The sequence below is a fragment of the Typopeltis vanoorti genome, chromosome 9, assembly GCF_054136105.1.
Source record: "Typopeltis vanoorti isolate ZY-2024b chromosome 9, IOZ_Tvanoo_1.0, whole genome shotgun sequence".
NCBI classification, from domain to species: Eukaryota; Metazoa; Arthropoda; class Arachnida; order Uropygi; family Thelyphonidae; genus Typopeltis; species Typopeltis vanoorti.
This window is the reverse complement of record NC_143557.1, coordinates 54,127,365-54,140,389: the sequence shown is the minus strand read 5'-3', so window position 1 is coordinate 54,140,389 and position 13,025 is coordinate 54,127,365. Positions and strand designations below refer to the sequence as shown.

Here is a 13,025-nt window from a genome sequence, read left to right as displayed (position 1 = left end):
TGAGCTATATGCAGCTGAGTTTGTAGTCTATCACTAGTAGCTAAAAATGTCATATATACCATCAGTCCACCTGCAATTGTTTAATGCACACAGAACAGAACATTGATTTCTTACCTATCTTTTCATTTCAAGATCTGAGACAACCTCTGTTGATTGTGTTGCCACTGTTTTTCCTGACTTCAGAGTATCCCAGTTGGATTCCACTTGAATGTTATACTGCTGAGCTATATGCAATTCAGCTTGCACTTATACACATAAAAGAAAATGACTACCAAAAAGGTGTGATTTATACAGACTCATTAAGTTCTTTCATATCTATCTCCTCTCCTGTATACGGTTCACATCTAGGTCACGTAATATTTCTGAGTATTGTTTGTTGGTAATCTATACAGGCTTCAGACACTTAATCAGAGAAGAATTAATCGATTGCAGTTATCATGGCAAGAAGCACAAACAAATAAACTACATGAGATTAAAGCCTGAAATTAAGCAATGGTAGTCTAATTAATGTACAAAAGAATGAGTTGCTCTTTCTAGGCTCTGCATAGGTCACATTCTTAGCTATTGAGGGCTGATGACCTACCTGCGTGTGAACCATGCTATGTCTTATCTTATCTTATGCTTGTCTTACCATTTGCCATATTCTGATGGAATACCAGCACTTCATTCAAGAAAGGAATGCAATTTTCTAATCTGGCTGAGACATTTACACTCAGGAAGATTCAGACAAATTGTATGAAGTTGTTAACTTTTTTTTTAAAATATTAAATTTGACTATAAATGTAAATTATGTGTAGATAAACATTGATCTTGTTTTTTAATTGCTTTTCTTTTGCATAATATGTTATTCACTTATGTAGATATTTATTTTTATTACCTTATGTACTGCTCTCACTACATTATCATTATTATCACCATCAGACCTCTATGGAGTCAAAGATTCATCATAGGAGGTCCCTATGTTATACACAGCTCATCATACTGTGCCTTAAATGCCTTCACATTCTCAGGCAATGCAATGCATTCCAATCATTCACCCCCTCTCCATGCAAAAAAACCTGCTTCTCACTCCCTTGTCACACCCTCTGTATATATCTTCAGGGATGGCCTCTTGTTCTCTCCCATCTCCCACCATTCTATGAAAAACCGCTTTCACATTAATCAGATAAAAACCCTCACCAACTTATATATCTCTTTCATATTCCTCCATCCTGGACATTGTGCACAGATGACCAAATCTGTTCGCAATAGTCCATATGTAGCTTAATGAAGGACTTATATAATGGAACTATAATCTCCTTACTTCTATAAGTCAGTGTCATCCACATCACTGCTAGAATACATTGTACTGTCTTCATAATATAAATGTGTCCTCTAAATTTTAGGTCTTATCAGCCATCAACCCCATAGCTTTTTTTTTTACCCTCCACCTCCTCCAGTAGATATTCAACAGCTGCATACTCTTCATCCTATCATTACTTCCCAAATTTTAAAACCTTACACTTTGCAATGCTGAATTGACAACCACCTTCGTGCCCATTTACTCAGTCTATTCAAGTCCCTCTTGTAAAGCTACAACATTTGCTCTACTTCTCAACTTTGCATCATCTGCAAACAACTCAATATCCCTATCAAACTTTCTCCAGTATCATTAAGATACATTTTAAAACAATACTGGCCCTAAACCATACCTGGTGACTTTCCTCTTCCAGAATATGTCTTTCTCCTACACAGCTTGCTGATACCTATCAGCTAGCCAACCAACCATTCAACACACTGAACTGCTATCCAACATCTGTTTCAATTTAACTATCAACTTATCATGTGACAATCTGTCAAAAGCCTTTGCAAAATCTACATACACTGCTGTGTATGCACTTCCTTGTTCAATGTACCTGTCACCTTATTGTAAAAAGTAAGCAGATTAATAAAACATGATCTTAGTCTTCACTATTTCTTTCACCAAGACACCAAACACAGAAATTGGCCTAAAATTGAAGCTTGAGTTTTGTCACCTCCCTTGTGAATCTGTACACCTTCTACTCCTCTGGAACTTAGTCCAATGTAATACTCATCTCATCAAATATGTCAAGGCAAGTCCCATAGCCTTATGAACATCAAGTTTACTCAATTCACTGTAATACCTCTAGCTCACACAGTCACTCTCTCTTCCTCCTTTTCCACTGCACTCAAAGTCTACATGATGTCACATTCATGAGGATGAAATATCTTATAAATTGATAATTTAATACCTCAACTACATCCTCTGCAGTGATTATCTTTTTACCATATTCATTGACCATTAGCTATGCTTGTCATAGCATTTGCCATATTCTGGTGAAATACCAGCATTTCACTCAAGCTGATCTGGTTGAACCATTTACACTCAGGCATATTCGTACAAATTGTATGAAGTTTTAATTGTATGAAGTCTATTTATCTTCCATAACCATTCTTTCTTCTGCTGGCCATATCAAAAGAATTTCCTAGGCTTTTTTTTTTCCTTCATTATTTCAACTGTTATACTTATACTGCACTTTTGCTATTCTTACAAAGTGAGTCACTTCCTTGACTGTTTGTATTCCTCATGCATCTGATTATTACTACTCATCTTATGCTGCCTCCACAATACCTTTTTTCCTCCAGATTGCATGCTCGGTTTCTTAATTCATCCATTTCATAACTACTTTATTTAACCTTCTGACCCCTCCTTATCTTTACATGTCAAGATTCATTTCAGTTGCCATTATTCTCTGAGTTGTGTTTACAGTTGTTGCTGTATGAACCTTGAACTTCAACTTCCTGTCTACTAAAACTCCAAGGTCCTTAGCCTCATCAGTTTCTTCTAGCATAATCCCACCAATATAATACAACATTGGATATCTAATCTTGCCAGAGCACATGCCTTTACATTTACTGACATTGAAGTGCCATGCCCACAATTCCAGCCTATTCAAATCATTCTGCAAATACTGCCTATCAACAGCACTCTTGATTACCCTATCTATCTTTGCATCATCAGCAAATAGCTGTATATCACATTTGAATAATCATTTCAAATGTCATTAATACACAGATTGAATAACAATGGACTAAGGACTAATCCTTGAGACAGACCACTGGTTACCTTGAATCTTGCAGATCCCCCCCCCCATATACGACTTTTTGATGTCAGTCAGTCAGCTCTTATCCATGCAGTAGTTTATAATCCAATCCCATATTCTCCAATTTATGCAACAGTCTTCCATTCTGCATTCTGTCAAAAGCCTTAGCAAAATCCAAAAGTATCATGGTGTATCCATTCTCCTTGTCTAACTCAGTAACTCGGTGGTAACATTATTATAGATGTGAGCAAGTTGCTAAAATACGACCCTCCATTAGTAAATCCATGCTGTTTGTTGCAAAGTAGAGATTCTGTCAACCTATTTCTGAATGCAAGTCCTAACCAGCTTTTCCAAAATCTTCACCACCACCACTGCTGAGATACTGATTGGTCGATAGTTGGATACATCACTCTTGGCACTATTCTTGTGCAATTGGATTACCATACATTATTTCCACTCCTGTGGAATCTTACCTGTTCTGAGACTCAAATTATACAGCCTGATCAAGGGAATAGCCAGTTCAGCTGAACACTCTTTTAACATCCATGCTGATATCCCATCAGTTTCTATTGCTGAATTCCTGTTCAGTTTGTGCAACAGTTCTAGCACTTCCTCTTCATCCACTCATGTGGATGAACAGAAAGTACTATATGTTGCTAGACAGTTCTTGAATAGCATCCAAGCAGAATTGATCTCCTATCCCCCCCCCATCTCCTCATTCCATGATGCAGTTGTCTCCTGAGTTTTTTATGACGCCCAGCCTTGTAGTTCTATATATATATATCCTTTCTTCACAGACACCTTCATGCAGCTGGCAACTACCAGGTTATCACTTTGTGATCTCATCAACTAGCAAGAGATTTCACACCTCATTTATGATATTCTCTAATTAGATGCTCAAATTCAAGATCCTTGATTCTTATATGCACTATGTTACATACTGCCTAAAGTAGTTGTCCCTCAAAAACTTGAGAAACTCATTTTCTTTACTTCTGGATTCTCTCTTGCCTTCCCAGTCTATATTACCATAATTAAAATCACCCTGAGTGATCACTTTTTACCTGTTTGCTTGGCTAATTAGATTATTTATTTCATTGTCACTGCCCTCCACATTATCAGGTCTGTAGCAATGTCCAACTAAATATTTCATTCTATTTTCTTCTACCTCACACCATACTGCCTCAAAACCACTGCCACTATTTCCTGCTTTCATCTCTACCTTGCATGGGTGCAACTCCTTTTCTATCATCAAAAGCACTCCATCTTCCTTTTTGCCCTTTCTCTCTTCACAAAAAACATCACGCCCTTCCATGTCTAATCCTATCAAGATGTTATTCTTGTTCAGCCATATCTCACTTATTCCAACAAATTTTGGGTGAATGAATTCAATCAATGCAACAGTTTCATTGCCTTATCTGTGATACTTCTAGCATTTGTAGAAAAACCAAACAGTTCATTTCTGGGTCTGTAGTAATTTCCACTGATACCACTTCTCAGATGTAATTTCTCCATGCCTTTTCTCAGCCACTACTCTCTCATTATCCATTCCAGCAATTTTTCTAGACTCAAAGCGTAATAGTGCAATGTGACCTCTGCTATCCTCTTTCTGCCTGTAAACCATAAACCAACCAACCAAATTCCTTTGTTCATCCATGGAGATCTTATTTTTCTGTCCTTACAGATAACTTCACCACAAGCTTTTCTTGTTGAGTCAGTTAGTGCTTTTTACAGTTTGTTGTTTGTCATTATGGCCAAAACAACTTAAGTTACAAAGCAAATGTATTATACCTGTTAATTTGTGTGTTCTTCCAGACAGCGAGGTTTTCACCTTGCTTGTCAGCAAGGTGAAAAACAAGTTTCCAGAAATATAAACCCTGCCACTTACATAAGAGTCCCACTAACTCACCTTTCAGAGTTTGCCATTCAGTCTCTAAAGTTCATCCTTTCACACTGTTTCATTTTTTTGTCACTAATAGTTTTACAGGCAGACCCCAACTTATAAACATAATGCATTCCTGAAGCTGAATTTATTATTATTTTTTTTCATATATAAAAAATGGGGCATCGTAAAATGTTCATAAGGGGTTCTGTATTTGTTAACCAAATAAGTCCATGCAATAATAAATTTAGTTTAATCCTTTATCCAAGTGTGTGCAAACAAAGTTTGCACCTGAAAGTATCTTCAGGACTGGGGTAAAGTGGTACAACACCAGGCAACTCCTTGCAAAGGTGAAACAAGCTACCAACACTCCTATCTCAGTATCTCCCATAATGCAAAACACATCTCCTTGCAGATATGTATAATGTTATGCATTAAGGGAAGGGCCACTACCCAGACTAGTTTCGACCTTTATTGAGGTCTCTTCAGTGGGAGCCAGGCCCAAGTGGAGATACCAAGGCAGAAGCATTAGCAAGGTCATCTCCTATAGGAGCTGCCAAACGGTGTGCCACCTTTTTATTAAATTACTTTGAATTTAGAGAAAGATGTTGAAAGTTTATTTTTCACTTGGTCAGACTATAATAAATTTAATAAATTCAGGACTGGGATAAAGTGGTTATGGGAGATACTGAGATAGGAGTGTTGGTAGCTTGCTCCACCTTTGCAAGGAGTTGCCCGGTGTTGTACTACCACTTTACCCCAGTCCTGAAGATACTTTCAGGCGCAAACTTTGTTTGCACACACTTGGATAAAGGATTAAACTAAATTTATTATAGTCTGACCAAGTGAAAAATAAACTTTCAAAGTCCATGGAATGTTTGTAAGTATGAACTGTTTGTATCTGGAAAGTTAGTAAATAGAAGTTCACCTGTATATGAACCTATCTGAGAGTTGATAACTCTGACTCTTTTTCATTGATTCACACTTTTTTTTTTCTATTAGCATTCTCCTTATTACCCTACTCAGTTCTAGGTTGTGATTATTTCTTATATCAAATTCTATGTAGAGGGTTGTATTTTGATAAATAATCATATGTTAATTTATTAGGATGAACCTACTACAGGAATGGATCCTTTAACAAGGAGAATAGTATCTAATAACATAATGCAAGTTATTAAAGATCAAAGATCTGTGCTTTTAACTTCACATAGGTAAGATTTTAATTTATTTTTAGATAAGTTATCATCTAAAAATATTTTTTTGCCATCTTTCTTTTTTTTTATTTATTTATTTATATTTGGCATTAGAAATCAACATACCATAATCCCTCAATTATCTGACCACAGTAGGAAAGCTCTTTGCTGGATATTGAAATGTCAGTCCTGAAGGTACATTTATATGGCGCTGTAAGTTGGTTGACACTAACTAATTAAATAGTTAGTTAATTGAAGGTTTGATTATTTGAAGGTTTCAAAGTTCACAGATCATTGTATAGTATTATTTCTGACATCAGTTACTCTAACTTATATGCAAATCAGTGGGAGCCAGATGTAGAAGAGAATACCAAGTGTCTGGCTCCTACTAATGAGAACTCAGTAAAGGTTGGAGCCACTCTGAGTAGCGATCTTTCCCATAATGCACAACAATATATTGCTGTGCATTATGGGAAGTCATTAAAGGTACTTCATGAACAAACTTTGCTTACACTTAGATAAAGGATTAAACAAGAATATAATTTCTTGGTAAGTTTAATTTAATTTCTAACCAAGTGGAAAAACTTTCTACAGTATACATTATTATTACATAGGTGGACTAATATTAGATAACCTGCAAGCTCTGCTCTAGAGACCAAACACAAACCTCTTTGAAAAACCACTTCATGCCTCCAGTAATCAGGGTGGTGATGGTCTCAAACTGGACAATACATTCATCCTAAAACAACCATCCATGTCCACAGTGGTATTTCAACTTACAGCCTATTTGTTGGATGGTAGGTATGCTCAGCTAACTAGACCGTCGGATGACATAAATGTATTCGTAATGAAATGTATTCATCGAGAAAATTAAAGAATATGTCGAAGGAAATTGAAACTGGAGAGAGAGAGCATATGTATTGTGTTTTAAAAGTAAGTGTCTGTTAGGTGATAAGAACGCAACAAATACAGACAATAAAATGGAAAATTATGTTAATATCAAACGTGCAGCCATGGATATAGATGAGAAGGAAATTGATATCAATAAAGAACTTGCACACTTAAATGTTATCATTCATAGCAAAAAATTGAAAAATTACACTAGCGGCAAGAGTTAAGCAGGGCTGAAAAAAGAAAGAAACAGGAGGATCTGAAGGAATAATAAAGACTGACCGAACAAACAAGAAAAACAAGTTAAGGATACAATTATGTATGGAGATTCAGTGATCAAGGGAGTACATAATGAAAGTATGAAAAAATCATGTTTCCCAGCTGCAAAAATTCATGATATTAGTCACGCCATCTGGATGCAAAACGATAAGTCAAAAGAAATTATTGTCTTGGTTGGTACAAATGATTTGAGAGGCGAGAAGTATTACATGAGGGAGGATGTAAAGAAGTTGTAGAAATGGCTACATGATGATTTTGCAAAGGCATTTGACAGAATACCACATGGAACTCTGTTATGCAAATTAGAACAAATGGGGATGTATTATGGCACTAGTTAAGTGGATAGGAGGGTGGCTGCTGGACAGATATCAAAAAGTGGTAGGATCAAGACAGATATCAAAAAGTGGACAGATATCATATGAAGGGGTAGGATCAAGGCAAAAACAAGTGACTGGTGGTGTGCTACAAAGTTCAGTGCTGGGGACTATTGCTGTTTAGTTTGTACATAAATGATATAGGAAATAACCTGAAAGGAAATATTCAGTTGTTTACTGATGATGCAAAATTAGGTACAGTAATAGTTAATCAAAGCGATGTGGAGAGCTTGCAGGATGATTTAAATAGGCTGTCAGTATGGGCAAAAATTATTGTGTCAGTTTAATGTCAAGAATATAAAGTTATGAATTTTGGGATAAATAGATTACAAGCCATGTATCACATTAATGGCACTGTACTCCAGGAAATATATGAAATTAGAGATTTAGGGGTGGTAGTAGACAGAGAGTTAAAATTTAGAGGACATATTGCTAAGGTAGCCTATAAGGTTACTTGGTTATTGAAGAATACGTTAACAAGTAGAGATAAGGAAGTTATTCCTCTTTATAAGGTCTTGATACGCCCCCATCTGGATTACTGTGCTCAAGTCTGGTCCCCTGGGTTTCTTAGGGATGATGAAGCAGTTGAGAATATTCAGAGGTGAGTGACCAAGATGGTTAGCAGTCTGTGGAATGTTCTCTATGAGGATAGATTGAAGGAGTGTGGATTGCAGAAGTTTGGTTGTTAGGAGAAAAAGAGATGATATGATATAAACATTTAAGTTGTTTAAAAGGTTTTATAGGATTGATACAGGGAAATGTTTCAGCACTTGGCTAGAGGGGAGCAAAACAAAGAGTCATCCCTGGAAGTTGAATAAAGGTGTGGTTAGTAGGGATGTGAGGACTAGATTTTTTGCTTGGAGAGTTGAATGAGTGGAATGTGTTGCCACAGTCAGTTGTAAATCTCTGTCTATTGATGGGTTCAAGGAAAGGTATGATAGATTGGGTCTCCTATGATGAGTCTTCAGACTCCACAGAGATGCCCGTATAATAATAATAACCTAAGAAGGCAGCTTGAAGTAGTAGAACTGACATAAGAAATGTCTTAACCACCCAACCGGCCAAGATGTATATATACATCTAGGTTACCATGGATGCGAAGTGCATATTAAAATTATAATGCCATTGATATTACATTGAAATATATGATGGATACGAAGAGTAGAGGAGTGATGTATTTTATCCATATTGATGGCGACGTGGTTAATAGAGGAATCATGGGAAGTAATCAAATGGTGTCTGACTGAAGTTATATTTGACTGTCTCTAGAGTTAGGAGATTAAATTGCATGGGATTTGAATGGTGAATAAAATCTTCAAGCAAGAAATGCATAGAAAGAAAATCTTGTTGATCCCATATCTGGAGAAGTGTTATGATCACACTCGAGTGACAGCATAAAAACCTTGTTGGGAGAATGACAACCATGGTCAGGATGATGAAATTAGATTATATCTACAAAAAGAAGTCAGACAAACAGGCCAAAGGAATTTTTTTTGCTCTGTGGAAATCAAGGATTAAGGAAGAATGACTATGGAATAATAATATTAGTGAATACAGTTAGTAAAAAGTGTCAGATTCACTAGAAATAAAGTGATCCAGGCAGACTCAAAAACAGGAGAGAAACAAGAGGTGGATGAATTAGAGGTATTAAAGTTATTTCAGGAGCTCGGTTCTGATCTGACACAGCATTAGGATTGGATGAGATATTATCAAGACTGTATCAAGAGAATTAGATAGTTCATCTAACTTGGTTGTTTAACATGAGTCTCAGCACATGCATGACTTCTAATAAGTGAAGGAGAGAATTCCATTATATGAGTTGAGCTAGGACTAATGCAGCAAATTATAGGACCATTCAGTATCTCTAGTGTCGTAATCAAGGTATTAGAGAGTCTGTTGAATGGCAAACGGTACTCTATAAAGGATAGAATGATTTTATTAGAGGTAGGTTTTGCTTTAACACTTGCATTCTTTAATAGAATCATAGCTAAGTTGAATGGTTGTTGGGAGGTGGTTATTCAAATTCATGTTAAAATCCTATGCATAATAGGATTATAACATGGACTGGACAGTGGCTGACTTACAGGTATGAGAGGTGATGTATGGAGGCGCTGAGTCTAATTGGACATTATTAACTCATGGTATATCCATAGGGGATCTGTACTTTAAACAACTACCGTTATTTAAATTGTATACTAATGATATTAGGCAAGAAATATTTACTAACAGTGTGAAGTTATGCAGTGATAATTATTCTTGGTGCTACCTATGATGTTTTCTAACTCCATGGAGACATAGAATGGGAAGTCCTATTATAACACATGTAAGTCATCATTACAGTGCCTTAAATGTATCCACTTTATTCACACTAACCACACTCTCAGGCAGTGCAATCAAATCACTTAACACTCTTCATGCAAAATGCATACTCCTCATACTTGTTCTTCCCTTGTTTCCTTGCATTCTATGAAAAACCTTATTCATCTAGTAATAAATCCTCACCAACTGAGACACCACTGTTTCTCAGTCATATCCTTCCCTTCTCCTCCTCCAATCCACTACACTCCAAATTGTATTTCCTCAATATGTCTTCATACTTTACATTCCAGAGACCAGAAACTTGGTCAAGCATCTCTCGATCTTTTCAAATATATACTTATCCTTTTGAAAACCAGATGACCATATCCGTGCACATTAATCCATATGCAGCCTGACCAAAGGCTTATACAGTGGAACCATAACATTCTTATTTCTACACATTGGCATCCTTTGCATCATTGCCATAATCTGCTGTGCTATCTTCACAATATTAGAAAAGCATCTCCAAAATTTTAGGTGTTTGTCCACCATTCCCCCTGAATCTCACATCTTCATCACCACCTCTGAGATATCTCCATCAACTCTATATGCTGCATCCCTACTCTACTTTCCAATTTTAATACTTTACACTTTAAAGTACTGAACTATAAACTTACTTGACCATTCACCCCATCTATTAAACTCTGCTTCCAAAGATACATCATCTCTTCAGCTTCTCATCGAGTTCTTCCCAAGTTTGTATTATCTGCAAACAACTGCATATCACCAGTATCTTCAAACCTTTCCCAATATCATTAACACACAAGTTAAACAGTAATTACCCCACAACAGACACATGGCAATCACCACTAGTGATTTTCCTCTTCTGGAGTGCTCCCTCATACGCTATTTCCTGATACCTATCAGACAGTAGTCTCCATAACAGCACACTAATTTACTATCCACCTATCATATAATTTACTATCAAATTTAATTAGCAGTGTGTTATGCATATCTTGTCTGATGCATGTGTTATCTTGTTATAATAAGTAAGCAGACTACTAAAACATGAACCTTCCTTTAACAAACCCATGCTGTTCATTCATCAAAGAGAATGTGACTACTGATGTCAACCCAATCCTAAATCTTGCCCTCACTAACCTTTCTGACAATTTAATCAGAAATCCAGACACAAAGTTTGGTCTATAATTCAAAGTCTTATCATCTCCCTTATGAAGCAAAACAATTTTGCTCTCTTTCCACTCCTCTGGAAGAACATGGTTCAATCTAAGACTCACACTTCTGCTGGGTAGAGATGGACATCTCTACCTCAGCAGAAACTACCTGAAAATTGCTGCCACTATTTGTCTCTTGAATATCACCTCCTTCCTTTTTGTCTCCTTCCTGTTCTGTCTTCACAAAAAAAAAAAAAAAAAAATCGCATCCTTCCATATCTATTCCTGTAAGCATGTCATCCTCATCTAACCATATCTCACTTATTCCCATAAGTTTTGACTAATGAACTTAATCAATGCAACAGTTTTGTTCCCCTTATTTCAAGATACTTCAAGCATTCATAAACACACATAATAGCTTATTTTTTGTTCTGTAACAAGTCCCACCAACACCACTTCTTGGAATATGGCTCCTCTGTGTGACCCCCCCCCCCCAGCCATTCCTCTCTATCACTACCGATCCTATATCCTCTCCCCAGACCCAAACATAAGGACATCTGCTGATATAGGATCCCTGCATTTTGACTTAATTGCTTATATAGACAAATAACAAGGAATATATGTTCACTGTTGCCAGGTGTACAGTTAATGCATTTCAGATGGAGGACATTGCAGACATAGTATTTATATTAATAGGAATTTCCTGAAAGGGATAAATAAAGCTAGATAGGAGTCAGTGTACCGAAAGTTAAAAGTTGTTAACTTACAAGTTACACTAACTTGTAAGTTATTCTCCCACTTCCTTACAAGGCTTTGATAAGACTTCATCAGAACTATTATTATTACAGATATGGTCACCTGGGTTTTTGTGAAGATGGGGAGGCAGTTGAAAAGATAATTAGCCAGGTGTTATTTATCTTGCCCATGGAAGTGTGCATATGAGATCATTTGAGAGAAATGTAATCTTCAAAGTTTTAGGAGAAACAGACTAATGAAGGAGAAATATAATACAAACAAGTTGGTGAGAGATTTTGCAACTTATGGCAGGCAGGAGAATAACCAAGGGTCATCCCCAGAACTGAGCACAGAGATAGGAAGAATATGAGATCCAGGTTTCTTCTCATAACATATGGTGAGCATGTTTGCAATGGGCTGCTGATAGGTATTGAGTGTATTTTTGATGAATGTCAAGAAGAGAGAGAGATGATAGCATTTAAATATGTATATTTAAGTAGTGTGATTAGAAGGGGACCTACCTCCCAACGAAATCTACTTCAAAAACTGCTGCTCTTATGTTAAGGATACTGAAATATATGGATAATTTAGTTTGGCAAATAAAAGCATAAGGTAATGAAAAGTAGATTTTTTTGCATAGAGGGTTGTGAATGAGCACAGTGTGTTGCTAGAGTTGGTGAATGCCCACTGTTGAATTATTATTATTTTTTATTATTATTTTGACACCTCCAGGGAGTCCAAAGACTCATCGAGGGAGAGTGTGCCGACAGCATCGAACGATTGGTCCCCTTCCAACTACTAACCGTGCTCAAACTTACTTAACTGAGCCATTAGTAGCAGAGGCTCTACCAATCGACCAACCTTCCCCAATTAAGGCTTTCTGCAATAAGTCCTCTGACTCCACGTAGGCTGGGAAAAAATACTAAAGAGTATCAGCAGTGCTCTGCCATGAAAAAAATCTCATTACATAATGTCAGGCCTGATTTGACATACTTTGAGTATAAAAGATATATTTCGGTGATTACACCACATTTTTTTATTATTCAGTTATATAAAACACTGAAATAATAGTTCCCGACAAGTTTCGTAAATCGTAG

At 36.5% G+C, this 13,025-nt stretch overlaps 1 protein-coding gene across 1 annotated transcript in view; it reads left to right on the top strand.

The window, feature by feature from the left end:
• LOC150103053 (phospholipid-transporting ATPase ABCA1-like) overlaps positions 1-13,025 on the top strand; it is an 859,669-nt gene that overhangs the window by 755,622 nt on the left and 91,022 nt on the right. The window contains exon 37 of the mRNA XM_090398068.1: positions 6,091-6,194. Within this exon, the coding sequence (XP_090254194.1) occupies positions 6,091-6,194 (104 nt within the window). The remainder of the gene's footprint in view (positions 1-6,090; positions 6,195-13,025) is intronic.